Source organism: Panthera leo, chromosome C2 (assembly GCF_018350215.1).
Source record: "Panthera leo isolate Ple1 chromosome C2, P.leo_Ple1_pat1.1, whole genome shotgun sequence".
In the NCBI taxonomy this organism is placed as follows: domain Eukaryota; kingdom Metazoa; phylum Chordata; class Mammalia; order Carnivora; family Felidae; genus Panthera; species Panthera leo.
In genome coordinates this window covers 61970985-61986327 of record NC_056687.1, presented here as the reverse complement: position 1 = coordinate 61986327, position 15343 = coordinate 61970985, and the positions used below count along the sequence as shown (strand labels likewise).

The following is a 15343-nucleotide window of genomic DNA, read 5'->3' as shown; positions in this document are numbered from 1 at the left end:
CAAGATGCCCTGTATTTTGTTTGGCAATCCCATTTGCCATCTCTCATCCTCCTTCTCCTAGGGCCACCAGGCTCAGATGGGTACATTCTTCTCATGCAAATGGCAGAGGCACAAGACCAAGTGAGTCCAATCGTGCCAACACTTCTCAAGATTCTGCTTGTATTCCCTATGCTTGTATCCTTGGCCAAAACAAGCAGCATGGTCCAGGGATGGAAAAGTGTCTGCTACCCACTGAAGGAGGGGATAGGCATGGCAAAAGATTTGGATACAGGAAAGATTGAGAATTGGGGACATTAACAGAGTCTACCACAAGTTGAATCAGTTTCAACCTCTCTTGAGTCATTCCTTATAAAAACCAAGTTCCAGGGAGGGAGAGTCTAAGTGGCCCAGCTTTGGTCACATGCCCACTCCTTGGCCAAAGGAGAATAGGTCACTTGACTGACAGTCCCAACAAACCAATGGCAGTTGGTGGGAGGTGTTTTCTGCAAAGGAATACCAGGGTTGTCTTTCCAGACAGAAGAGGACATGGATTTTGGCAGATCACATGATATATGTCCACTCCACTATGTCCCTGAATTTGCCTGCATTTCCACATTGGACCAAACATAAGAGATGTGAGACTTACACAAAAGAGGAGAAGGGATGCATTGGAACCCAGAGAATTGTATAAATTATGTACAGGCATGTCTTGGTTCACAAAAGCCAAGGCATACCCTGGAGCCCTGGAGATATGGTAAAGTGGGTAAGGAAATTACAAGAAGAATGAGGAAGGGCAATAAAATCATGAGTGGCAGAGGCAGATTGACTGTGTCATAATCCTACTTAATACTGTTTCATTGCACAGCTGCAGGAATCCGTGTGTACAAGTGTACCTAGATGTTAGTATTATTTTAGAAACTGTCACTTAATTTGCAGTGCATGGAAAAAATGTACATTTCTTTAACACAGAATTTATATAGATTTCAGTGAAAGAATATCACCTATTTAATAATTCAGATTTAAAGTTACAACTATTAGGTGTGGCATATTTATTTATTTATTATTTTTTGCAGTGGAAACCTTGAGAATTCATTTGAATAATGAATTTCACTAGTGTCCTGAAAGCAGGGTATCTAAATTATGTTTTTTACTCAACATTTTAGGAGGTGTTTGTCTAATAAACAATTAATTTTGGAACTAGCAACACATAATAATAGTGTGGTGTCCAAAAGATTAATGACATATTTTAATGCACTTTCATAAAATTTCTTGGCATTATAAGTAGGTTTATATTTATATATTTCCCAGAAATATTGCTCTTGCCAGCTTGGTAGCACATGTAGGCTAATTCTGAAAGCCAAAACAATGTATACATTTTATATAATTTAACCAGAGGTATTGCGGAAATTGACTAAAAAACCACGGAGGATTAAAAAACCTAGTTAAAGCTCACACCATAAATGAACTCCAGATGATTTAAAGAGTGCAATAAAAAAAAGAAATAAACCATTGAAAGAGAAATAACAAATAGACAGAAGTATTTAACTGATTTTATGTTAAGAAAGAAACGTCTATGCGCAAAAACACTAGAAGAAATCATAAAAAAAAGCTCACCAAAGAAATTTAAACCTTTTACAAGACAAAAATGTTCATAAAATTAAGAAGTTAAGAATGAATTGTGGAAACTGCAAACAATATGACAACAAAAGATCATTTCCCTAAGGTATACAGGCTGTCATTAATCAGTAAGAAAACAAAATAATCCAGAAAAATTAGAGAGATCCCTGAAACCAAATAGGTTGAAAACATCAAATAAATGGTTCATGACATTACATTTAGGAAAATATAATAAAAGACACTAATATCCTATGAATAAATATTGTTGGGGGTGATGCGTGAGTCAGTCAGTTGAACGTCCGACTCTTGATCTTGGCTAGGGTCGTGATCTCATGGTTGTGGGATTCAGCCCCACTTTGTGCATGGACCCCGTTTAAGATTCCCTCTCTCTCTTTCCCTCTGCCCCTCCCCTGCTTGCTCTCTCTCAAAAAAAGAAATGTTAGGGAATACTCCAGAAGAAAATAAAATAACTACGCAGAATATGTGAAGGCCCATGAGCATAAATCAATATTACAGTGGTTTTGATAAATAAACAACTTATGTTTACCAATGAAGATAAGATTATCTTGTTAAACAGTATTTCCTACAGTTGTCCTTACTGAGAATTAAAATAGAGCAAAAAATACTATTTGGAACCACTATTGCAAAGTGAATATGATCTAGAAGAAGACTTAAGTTTAGGAAATCTATAAACCTTAGGTTTTGATCTTAACTCTATAATTACTTAGCTGTGTGAGTTTTACCCATTTTGTCCCCAGTGTCTGCATCTATGAAATGGCGATAAAAAGAGAATACATCTTATTTCCCAGGATCTTTATAAAGATGTTAGGAGGTAAGAATAAAGACCTTGCATTGCTCCTTTAATCTTATATTATCAGTAATGGTGTAAATGCAGACTGCATGAATGGCTATGGGAAACTAGAAAGGAACTATTAAACCATTAAACTAAAAAAAGTTATATGTATTTATATATATCCACACAGGGGCGCCTGGGTGGCTCAGTCGGTTAAGCGACCGACTTTGGCTCAGGTCATGATCTCGAGGTCTGTGAGTTCGAGCCCCACATCGGGCTCTGTGCTGACAGCTCAGAGCCTGGAGCCTTTTTAAGATTCTGTGTCTCTCTCTCTGACCCTCCCCCGTTCATGCTCTGTCCCTGTCTCAAAAATAAATAAACATTAGAAAAAAAAATTATATACATCCATACAAATATATATGAATGATTCCTCGTAGAAAAGAAAAAAGGAAGTTAAACCCTGAATACATCTATAATTCAAGAAGCTGGACACCAAATTTATCTCACTTCCTATATGTCTAACATACACAAATGTTTCTGTGCCCCATGGTTAATTTTGTTTTTTAATTAAGAGTCAAAAAAGTTGATAGTGAACAAGGTCATTAGAGGGGTAGCTAAAGAAATACTGATAAACGCTGTATTTTACTGGCTCAAGATAAAAGGTTGCTCCTTTCTGATAAAAATTCAATGAGATGACTTACTTGAGCTCAGAAAAGTTTGGGGGCAGGCAGGGATTTTCATTAATTTCTTTTTTCAAACACTCTGTGAGTGCCTACCATGTTCTAAGTGCCATGGTCTATACAATTCACTGGTCAGGAAAACCAAGGACTTCTCATCTGCGTCTTTTAGTTTAGTGACAGGTACAGGTAAGTAATCCAGCAATGACGATTCAGGGCCATGGTAGAGAAATATAGGGCACAATGTGAGAACATAGGAGTGATGCTTCACTCAATAAGAAGTCAGGAGTGGGGTAGGGGTAGGAATGGTGGTAAATGACAGAATAGTCTTCCTGGAAAAAGCGAGAAAACAGGATGACAAGTTGAAACCTGAAGGAAGAAAGGGGTTGACCTCATGAAGGGCTGGAAGAAGAATATTCCATGTAGAAAAAATAGAATGTTAAATGCCTTGGGGTAAATAAGCATAGTATATTCTAGGAACCAAAATTATTTGATCTGACTGGATGATACAATGAAAAGGGGGAATACATAAGTCTAGAGAGCTAACCGGGGGCCAACCATGGCTTGTGAATTCATGTTAGGAAGTTTGGATTTATCTTGAGGGCAATGAGATTAATCAGAGAATATTATACTCACATTTGCAATTTATGAAAAAAAAAAACTTATTTCAGTGTGATGAATGAATGACAGTGAGCCTGAGGAAAGGAAGGCTAGAGGCAAAGAAATTCATTATAATGCTCTTGCAGAATCTAACCAAAAAAAAAAAAAAAAAAAAAAGTTTATGGCTCTGGGAATAGGGATTGGGAATAATGAGTGAATCTGAGAGAGATTTAAAAGGCATAAGTCACAGAACTCAGGATCCTTTTTATATGGGGTAGTAAAGGAAAGAGAGCAGTCAAGGAAGATAACACTTTTTTTGCTTGGGCAACTGTTTGCATGATGACACCATTCCCCGAGATAGTGAACAAGACTACAAGTGTCACGTAGGAAGGAAGATGATAATTTTGGTTCTGAGTATGTTGAATCTTGAGTATCTGTGATGTATTTGATGAAAATTTAGAATGGTCCATTGGAACGTAAGTGTAAAAGTTATGAGAAAAATCTGAGCTGCAGATACTGATTTGGGAGTCATACATACTATGGCCTTAGTTTCTGAACTTAGACAATAGATAATATCATTCACAGTGAGTTATATGAAGGAAGATAACAGTGATCAAACTTTAGAAATACAGATATTTAAGGAACAGGACAAAGTAAGTCCAAAAGCTAAACTGGAAATGTTGGCCAGAGAGGTAAGATGAAAAACAGTTGAATCTGGCATCTTAGAAAATAAAAGAATGGAAGAAGGTAGTTATGGTCAACAAAATCAAATACTCCTGAGAAAAATAGGATAATAACAAAATTGTTGATAGGACCTAGAAACTCCATGGTTCAAATTGGTGAGCTTCCTGAGAGCAGTTTTTTTTGGAGGTTAAAGAATCCAGATTGCACCGTAGGTTGAAGTGTGAATGGGAGATGAAGATGTAATGTAGAACAATTCTTTCAAGATATTTGGAGACAGAGAGTTTGAAAGTAAGATGGTAACATAGAATTTAGGGAGGTATTTATTTCTGGAACAAATGACTACATCAGATATAAATGCTATGGGAAGAAGCTGGTACAATGTACAAAGAAGTGGAAGATAAGCAATGGAGTGAAACCCATTGGTAGTGACCCCGAGGAAAGTGAAATTCAATGTCAACGTGATTACATTTCTGACTATTGAACACAAACACTTTCTGAGTCTCCAGGATCTGAGATCTAGGACCTGAACATATTGCCCTTAGTTAAAAGAAACAGAGGATCCTGGGTGCCATAAAAAAACAAAGTCCTTGGATATATATTCCTCTTACACAATGAGAGAAAATTATGAGTAAATTTTATCATAGGTAATAATTCTCTGGGAACCTGACCACTGGAGATCTTTTCTGTTCTGTAAATTTGCATGTTTTTATATTAGGAATATAAAGTCTCCCCTCTACATTTTTCTTATGAAAACACATTTGTATTTCTTCTTTCTATTCTGTGGCCTGTCTTGCAATTCAGAATTAACCACAAATTGAGTAATATGAGCTCATATAATTATTACATAGCTTCCTGTTGCAGATTTTAGATTGTAGAGGAAGATTCCTAGGATGTCTAAATTGTATTCTTGAACACCATCATTGATTTATAGTTCATTGTACTTTTTCTGAAAATGTTCAGAACACTGGCTTATTCAGCTGGGAATTAAAAACTATAAATATTAAACAACAACACAATTGGACATTCAGGAGCCCCAAGTTCTAAGCCCAGCCATATTTCTTGATGGGATTGCCCTTGACAAGTCATTATTTCTCTCTGTGCCCAGACATCTAAAAGTCTGGGAAGGTATATTGCAAGTCAATGTGTGAATACAAGAGAAAGATCCATTAACCCCAATAGATAAAAGAGAAATAGAAATCCTATAAATACATACTGCTAAATAATGGGAATCAACTACATTCCATTTCTGCCATTGGGTTTGATTTAGAACTACTGGTTTCTACCTAGAAGCCCTGTAAGATGCCATTGTGGGAGAAATGCTAAGGTCATGAGTCCTCCTCCCACTTCCTCCTTGTGGCTCTGTGACCTGGTCAGTTGCCCAAGTCCCATCAGTGTCTCCTAACAGAGATCTGCAGCAATCACATGGTTGTCAGACAGCAGTCTCTACAGGCAGAAAATGTTACTGTTTTATTTGTCACCACAGGGCAGGAAGAGAGAGAAAATAAGATTCTTTTATTATTGAACCCCTTAATGCTGTCTTGTTCTCCTCCCTCCCTCTGACACATGCTTTCTTAGGGACTGCATAAGCAACTAAGAGTAAAAAAAAAAAAAAAAAAAAAGGAAAATCACAGTCAAACCATAAACCCTGCTATTTGTAATCAGTGCATAACCTCTGTGATGAAATTTGTGAGTAATTCACTTTCCACTTAAGCCTACCAATATGAGATCTAATGTTGCCGCCCTGAACACTAATGAAGGAAGTCAGACGGCAGTACAGCTAGCCCTCGGGGACTCATTTCTCACACCACCAAAAAGTAATTTCCGTCATTTTCAGCCATCTGGTAGCCTGGATTGTGAAGTTGAAGTTTCATTCAAGTATTGCTTAAGAGTGTGGGCCCTGGAGTCTTCTTAGATTCAAATCTGTTTTCTGCTTCTCACCTGGCTCCATCTATATTTCAGTTTCTCACCTGTAAATAAAATGCTCATAGGATATCATTTCTTTATTATAATGAGTTACCAATATAATACTTGAAAAGTACTCTACATAGAGCCTTACATATAGTAAATGCTTAAAGTTACCTATTATTAAATTGTTAGTAATAGTGGTGGTGAAAGTATTAGGGGTAATATTATTTTTTGTAGTATCTGTGACATAGGCCTTATTAATTCAGTTTTTAGGCTCTAATGTGCGTTATCTAGCCTGTTCACATACCAAGGTGATATTTAGACACTTTCTATTGTGATTAAATGTTGGTTTCCTCATGTGGCTAGATTGTAAGTAAACAGGTGTTGCCACATCGTAATAACACAACTATGCAACTCATACTAAATAACACTTTTCCTTTTCCTGACATTTGGAGGTAAGAATGCACTATATTCATTTGATATACATAAGGAAATAAATGTAGGCAGGCACCATTCAGTGATAAGAAAAAATTATTAATATGCTAAAAATGTGCACACTAATAATTAAATAAAGTCTATTCTAATGAAAAAAGAGATAATACATTTTCACTATACTCCTCTGTGAAATTCCTACAATACTTGGTCATAGTGGAGAGATTCTTCTAGTAGTAAGACCCATGCTTTTCATCTGCTGAGTCTCTAAAGAGGTCATAAAGCATCCTGGCTTCTTAACATAAAAATTCAAATGGTTCAAGTCATAAAAGCATCTAGCTCAAGTTTGTTATTTCCAGTGGCATGGACCAGTGCTTCAAACATGGGGTTTTACTGGCATGGTTACATATTCCATTTGCTTTTGTCTTTGCAGTTCCACCAAAGATCTCCAACATCTCTTCAGATGTCACTGTGAATGAGGGCAGCAATGTGACCCTGGTCTGCATGGCCAATGGCCGTCCTGAACCTGTGATCACCTGGAGACACCTTACACCAACTGGTAAGCAGCCCTCTAGCCTTCAAGATACCACACATTATTTAACATATCTTTGGGCTTCTGAGATTCCATTGGATCAGAAAGGCAAGCATGTATCTGGTTATTAAAGCACTAGTAGAATTGCAATAGGACTTATATAGGGTCCTCCCTGGTCTTTGCTAATGTGTTCATCTCTATAAAGTCTACAACCATTTCTTATTTCATTTTTAATAGAACATCACCTCAAGGCAACAAATACAGAAGAATTAAATGCATTAAATGACTTAGTATTATGTCTAAAATGTAGGCCAATTTTGTGCTTGAGTGTCTTGGGGCAATGTTTTGTATGAATTAGATTTAACTAGTCCTTTGCATGTTTGTTTGTTTGTTTCGCTGTTAACTATGGTTTCCTTAACTAAGGTTCCTAAACCTTAACTATGGTTTCCTAATATGTAGCACCTTGTGAAGAAACCTTTCAGGAATAATACAAAATTGTTAGTGACTTCTGATGTCGTCTCCCTGGCATCTGGTTCTGTGAGGGGCATCAGGCATGGACTAAGCTGCATGAGCTCATTATGGGTCCCTACCTATTAATGCAAATTCAGTCAAAGTCAGAAAAATTATTTCCCAGGAATGTCTTCTGCATCCTCCCCTCCCGTTCCAGCACCATCACCATCACCATAACTGAATTTTCGGTCTCTGCTGCTTCTTGAACTTCACTTAAATATTATATCAAATTACTTGGGTCCACTGCATGCATACTTTCCTGCTCTACAGATTACAATTTCTTATATGCAATGCCATGGTTTTGTAAATGACACAGTCTTTGTAGAATAAAGCCTGCTATTTAATTTCTCAGAAAGAGGGGCTATGGATCAATTATTCTTATAAAATGTAATTTATTTTGATAGATAGTCCTCAATTTTAATTGATTTATATCTGACATTCTCTTAAAATTTCCTCATATAAGTATTTAGAGTTCACAACAAAGTCATTTTGGAATGAAAAACTCTAAAAAATTGTGCAAAGCAAGACATACATGGAAACTATCCTGAGGTATTTCTAAAAGGCCAGGATAGTGTTTGCCTAAAGCATCTTTGAAAACTGTATTTTGTGGTTGAGAATACAGGCCTCCATGTCATGTTAGGTCTCAAACTAATTTTTCAAGTGAATTTGGACTAGCCTATGGAATGGTCTCCTTTTTTGACAGCTATTCTTATCAAAGGCTTGCTTCTATTAAGGGAACGTCACTCAAAACCCACCTTAATTGTTAATGCATGCAACTTGTCATTTATTGACAATATATAAGAGCAATAAATGAGGCATTTATTTGGAAGATCAAACTCATTTCCGTTCAGACCCATTTTATACTTCACATGGAAAAAATGCATATGGAAGATTGTCTTAAGGGTGAACCTCTGGATATCACACACCTTTCCCTTGGGTTAAATTAAACATCCAGAGCACATTCGGCCTGGACTGAAGTATCTTATGCCCCAATCCCACACCACCTACTCCTTTCTGGTATAGAATTGCTTTGACTGAATGGCAATTTGGTCCTTTCTGGTATAGAATTGCTTTGACTGAATGACAATTTGGTATAAAGCTATTGGCCCATATTTAAAGATGTTATACAAGGTATCAATTGAAATCATTGAATTTACTATAATGTTATTTTGAGAGATTGTTCATTTTATTACATAGTTTTCCTTTTGGAAAATATCCCATGAGGAAATTCCTCTTACGTATTTCTATTGCCTTTTTTCTTTTTTTTTTTTTATTTTTTTATTTTTTTTATTTTTTTTTATTTTTTAATATATGAAATTTACTGTCAAATTGGTTTCCATACAACACCCAGTGCTCATCCCAAAAGGTGCCCTCCTCAATACCCATCTATTGCCTTTTTTTCTAAGCAATGGTTGGTTTTCTATGAATGAACTCCCTAAATTTTTATAAATGATTAAGAGTTCATGGAATTGACTGTTACTAAACTTAGAGCCAAATTTATTTTGCCCATTTGTAAAAGAATATAGGAAATCATATATAAATTGCATGTTAATGAAGAGGATTTTAAACAAACTGTGTGGGATTTTACGGCATCAAATTCATGTACAGACCATTCTCTTGCTTTCCTCTCGTTTTATTGTCTCACCTTTTCTAATTAATTTAAATATCTATATAAATATATTACTTATACCCTCCTATTTTTTTTGTGGAACACGTGGTAGAAAGAAGAAGTGAAGGAAGATAGATTATATTCAACTTATAATCAAGAAATGAATTACATTAATAAAAAGACTATTGCTTTTTTGTGTACTACTGACTACGAAGTAGTTGGGTTTTTTCATTTTTATTTTTATTTTGTCTTTGGGGAGAAATGCTATTCATGATCAGAACCCAAAGATGTATTCTTTTTTATCCTTTGAGCTCAGAAAAATAATGAGATAGAATCAGAGTTTCAAGATTTTTCCGTGCTGGGCCTAGCAGTTTAGATCTTCATCTCTAACTCTAGTAACCTTTTTAATGATAGTGAATATCTGATTTGAATCCTGAATAACCATGGTTATCCATGGTGTTTAAAAGTCAACAAAACACCATATATTCCCATGTAAATATAGCATTTACATACACTCAGAGATCCCTAGAGATTTCAAAATCAGCTTGAAAAATAGGTATACTCATAGGGATTTCCAATAGTAAGGCCAGGGGATCAGCAAACTACAGTCTGTGGGCCAAATACAGCCTGCCCCACTTTTGTACTGCCTAGAGCTAAAAATAGGTTTTAGATGATTAAATGTTGGAAAAATATAAAAAGAATAATTCTGTTTTCTGACATGCAAAAATTTAATATTCATATTTGGGCATCCATAAAGTTTTATTGAAATACACCCATGCTTATTCATTTTCTTCTTGTCTATGGCTGCTTTTGTTCAAAAACGGAATAGTTGAGTAGTTATAACAAAGATGGCTGGGCTTACAAACCCTAAAATATTTTCTATCTGGCCCTTTACAAAAGTTTGCAGACTGTTGCTCAAGACTATTGCTTGGGGCATAGGACAAGGATTTTCTGCACCAATTTATGACCCCATGACGCTCTGGGAATATCCTCTATTAAGTTCCTAAATACATCTCAAGGGAAAGAACCTTATTCTTCTCTAAGCCTTTATCTAGGCCCTGTCTGTAGGTCAAATTCTCTTATGTCACATGCAAAACTAGCTCCCTGCTGCATTCACAGACTCAAGGGCAAACTCCAATTTCCCTTCTAAAGAGTATTAATTTGTAGGCCCACTCTTTCATCTCTTTACATCTGACCTAAATAACCACCTGATCATAATCATATTCCTGCTAACAGGAGAGAAAATTTTCCTTTACTGTTCTACAAAGGAAACTAGGTTTTTTTTGTGGGGGGTTGGATTTTTTTGGTTTTACGTGGGTTTTCCCCTACTTTCCAAAACTTGGAAACAGGCAGTGATCCTTTTCAGTCTATAACATGAAACCTTTCTTGGAGACACTCAAGGAAGAAGCTCTGTCCTGTGTGACAGTAAAACTGTCTGCAACCCGTGGCCGTGTGAGCAAAAAAAAATCTAGTAGCTTTGTTCAATTATTAATTGTACCTTCAACAGTATAGAGTGTGACTGCCTTGCAGAGGAAATGTACCTGTAATTAGCTCGACCCCATAGGGGCATCGAGCTACGAAAGGGGGAAGAATCCAAGCAGGGTTCACATGTACCTGATTGCCTGTCATTTGATGACATAAGGGGGAGAAAAGGAAGAGGGTGAAAGGTGTATTTTTATGAAGACTATTTATTGCCTCTTTAGTTTTTTTTTTTTTAAATTTGGTCACACCATTTTGTTTCTCTTTATTCTGACATTTGAAATTTATTTTTCAAATATGCTGCAAGTGTTTTTAAAGAGGGAAGTTTAAAGAATGGTAAATCTTTTCATATATACAGAATGAAAACATATACCTGACTTAGAAGGATGAGAAAGTGGTTGATGAATTCCATGGTTGCCTTTCTTATGCTTCCGACTTCTTAATATTTCCATTCTCTCCAGTTATTCTGTATAGTCAAAATGATACGCCACGTATGTGGTTGTTAAATGTGACCTATTTTCTCCCTTAATTAAGTTAGACTTTCATAATCCTGTAACTCCCAGAGGGCAATTGCACCGTAACATGTATTTTCTATGGAGTGTTTGATCTCCCTTCTGTGAGTAATGCTGTTCCCATCTTCATTTAACTTTGTTTCTACATCTTTCTTCTCACATTCCAGAGGAAGTCCCTTTCTCAACTGTACCTCATGTGGTATCAGGGTTGCCCAGGGTTACAGAAGGAGTTTCTATGCATTTTGTTTCTACAAAGGTTTTTTTTGCGTCCTCAATAGCTTTCTATACCCGCCAAACTCAGCCACACTGAGGACTTAGTCCTTCAGGCTGAGAACAAATTAGCAGGTGCTGTAAAAATTCTCTTGTCCAAGCCAAAAGCCAGATTTGACATTAATACAGAATATAAAAATCTTGCTTAAGAAATATTTTGTTTTTTGATAGGGTAGGTGGGAAAATTTGTACTGGAAGCCGATAAGAGACCTGCAGGGAGTCTGGAATCCCATTTCTTATTGGATGTTGGTTTTTACACTTGGTCAGAGATTCCCAAATTTGAATCCTTGCCTGGTGATACTCTTGAACTCCATTAATGCTCTAGCTCTGTCTGTCTTCTAATATTATAGGTTAACCAATTATTAATATATGTAGCTTAGACCCTGCCCTCATGGGTTTGAGAGTACTATGCAATGTTTAACTAAACTCATTTCTTTAAGCTGATTTCCAGAAGTACATGTTACAAGTAACATCAGCTCTTTTTAGTTAGCACACCAGAATTAGCATGACTTCATATTTCACACAGAGAACATATCTACAGTTCAAGTTTGAGGAAATTCTTTCTCTGGGGTTTTCTTGTATGGACCTTCCAAAAGATTCTTTGAGTTAATCTTGGTAGTATATGGATGTGGAAGAATCAAACCAGTGACTTTGCTCTTGACCAGATAGTGATAATTTAAGTGAAAATAATGATTCAACCTATTATTTTGATTGTATTCATTTGTTTCTTGCATTTAAACAGTCAATTTTCCCTTTACAAAGAGCAGAAAAATAAATAAAAAATATTTCTCTGTTTTCTTTTCAATATCTTACTTGTATATCAGTTTTAAAGTATGTTACCCATCAACACAGAATATCTAGATTAATCTTGATATCCATCTCACAATTTGTACTTTTGGCAAAAAATATTCATAAAACGCTCACTTTGTAAAAGGACAAAATGAAGAGAGAGATAGACAAGGTCCGTGCACAAATGGAGTTTATAGTTCAACAAGAAAGCAGAGCACTAAACTAATAATTGCATGAATAACCACTTAATTAGATTTTTACAATATAAAGAAAAATTATAGCATTCAATAAGACTATAAAACAGGGCCATATAGCAAAATCTGCAAAGCCAGCAAAGCTCCCCTCAGGGGAGCTTATGCTGAGACCTTAAGGGTGAATACAACCTGACCAAGAAAAAAAGGGGGTGACAAATGTCCCAGGCAGAGAAGAGAGCATATATAATAATTCATTTAGGAATCCAGGCAAGCATATTTATGTGAAACCATGATGTTAGTTTTTTTTATACTAATGTTTTTTCTTTAAGCATATATATATTTTTTACTTTTAAAACTATTCCTGTTGAACCCTCTTGCACTGTTGGTGGGAATGCAAATTGGTGCAGCCGCTCTGGAAAGCAGTGTGGAGGTTCCTCAGAAAATTAAAAATAGACCTACCCTATGACCCAGCAATAGCACTGCTAGGAATTTATCCAAGGGATACAGGAGTACTGATGCATAGGGGCACCTGTACCCCAATGTTTATAGCGGCACTCTCAACAATAGCCAAATTATGGAAAGAGCCTAAATGTCCATCAACTGATGAATGGATAAAGAAATTGTGGTTTATATACACAATGGAATACTACGTGGCAATGAGAAAAAATGAAATATGGCCTTTTGTAGCAACATGGATGGAACTGGAGAGTGTGATGCTAAGTGAAATAAGCCATACAGAGAAAGACAGATACCATATGGTTTCACTCTTATGTGGATCCTGAGAAACATAACAGAAACCCATGGGGGAGGGGAAGGAAAAAAAAAAAAAAAAAGAGGTTAGAGTGGGAGAGAGCCAAAGCATAAGAGACTGTTAAAAACTGAGAACAAACTGAGGGTTGATGGGGGGTGGGAGGGAGGGCAGGGTGGGTGATGGGTATTGAGGAGGGCACCTTTTGGGATGAGCACTGGGTGTTGTATGGAAACCAATTTGACAGTAAATTTCATATATTAAAAAAATAAATAAATAAAATAAAATTAAAAAAAAAAAAAAAACTATTCCTGTTTTCTCTTTCAAAGAGCAGAAAAAATAAACAGAAATCTTCCTATATTTTATTTCCAGTACCTTACTTGTGCATTGGTTTTAAATATACAAAGTAGTATATACTGGTGTATATACATGTTCCCAGTGTAGCAGGTATACAAGCAGTTATTTATGTGTGTGAATGTCTTAAATTTAGGTAAGAAACAAATTCTTTGCCCATGCAGGTGATTCCGTAATAGCCTAATCAAGTAAATACAAATTCTTTCTCAGTAGCCTTAAAACAATTGGGTAATTTAGAAAATGAAGACTCTAAAATGTAACCACATGATCACTGGCCTCCAGTAATAACTGGAAAGACTCATAATAACTGACACTGGCAACCTTTAAACCATGGGAAGATCTCTACAATCAGATATGCTGGCCATTCTGATAGTGTTGGACAAATGCTGTACCACCACCTCAGCACCCCAGTCTTACCCTACCTGGATTTGTCATCAGATGCCCAGCATACTCTTCCTGAAGAGAAATGAACCACCCTAGATGTGTTCTTGGAGGACTAGCTTGGATTTGAATGCTCCAGGACATTTTGGAAGCATGGGTTATGAAGGGATAGGTAGCTTAACCACAAACTTTGCACATGATCTAGGAGAACAGAAATAGAGTCCACATCTCTCAAACTCTCGCCATTTCATATATTTGTTGCCATTATTCCAAACAGTCTGTTTTACAATTTAATAGATATAAAAATAGAATTTGTCCAAAGTTATTATGAGAATTAAGAGAACATGTAAGTAAAGTTCTTAGTACAGTGTCAGATATTATTGGTATTATTTTTATTTATTTTAATTATTAGTTATCTATATATATCAGCTTTATGTAGTGGTAATTTGGAGGGAGACTGGCAATTTGAACACAACCTCAATCCCATCTTGATCCATTCAAACACAACAATTGAGATTTTTTTTAAATGCTCTTTCTCTTCAAAATTGGTCTTAATATTTTATATCTCATATTGTGTTACATTACATTGCATCAACATACCAGTTGTGGTGTTCCTTTTTTCAAAAGGACATGACCATATCTTATTAGGGAAAGATTTTCTAGCATGCCTTATTGATGTCTTCATTCTTCTCCTGGGGACAGTTTTCCTAGGGTCTGGCTATATAATGGCAAATACCTTATTTGCTGTAGCTATATAGAACCTATACTTTGTGAATTACAATGCTTATTATTTTTTTTTACAAAACTCTTGTTACAGGTGATGATTATACCATAACACCAGAAAAAAAAAAGAAAAAGAAAAAGATCTACAGTGTTCAGGATTAAGCTATTGAAAGTAACAGCAAGGCTGCACAATAAAAACAAAACAAAAGAAAACAGTAAATTATAGTTGGGGGAAGCATATTAAAATGATCAGAGTAATCATAAAATTGTTGAAATGGGCAGATATTAGTATGGTGAAATTCATCAAGATAAGTGTAGGTTGATTTACTTGGGAGCCAAACAAACTGCTATAGAAGAGCAGACAATAGGACTGGCATTGTATTTGATAAGGCTTACTTATCCAAGAAAAAGTCAGGGTAAGTTGTATAATTAACTTTGGAATCTTGACTGTGAATGTCAGCTAGAGTCTATCCTAAGATCCCTCACGAAGTGTCAGAGTCTGACTGATTTAGGTCCTTGCCAAGACTGGCAATCCTAGGTCCCAAGAATCAAGGC

General features: G+C 35.9%; 1 protein-coding gene across 4 annotated transcripts in view; it reads left to right on the top strand.

Annotated features, from left to right (window-relative positions):
• The window catches only part of LOC122229870 (limbic system associated membrane protein), a 651082-nt gene that overhangs the window by 412367 nt on the left and 223372 nt on the right, over positions 1-15343 (top strand). For all 4 annotated transcript variants that reach the window (XM_042955415.1, XM_042955414.1, XM_042955416.1 and 1 more), the window contains exon 3: positions 7121-7246. In XM_042955415.1, coding sequence (XP_042811349.1) covers positions 7121-7246 — 126 coding nt within the window. The remainder of the gene's footprint in view (positions 1-7120; positions 7247-15343) is intronic.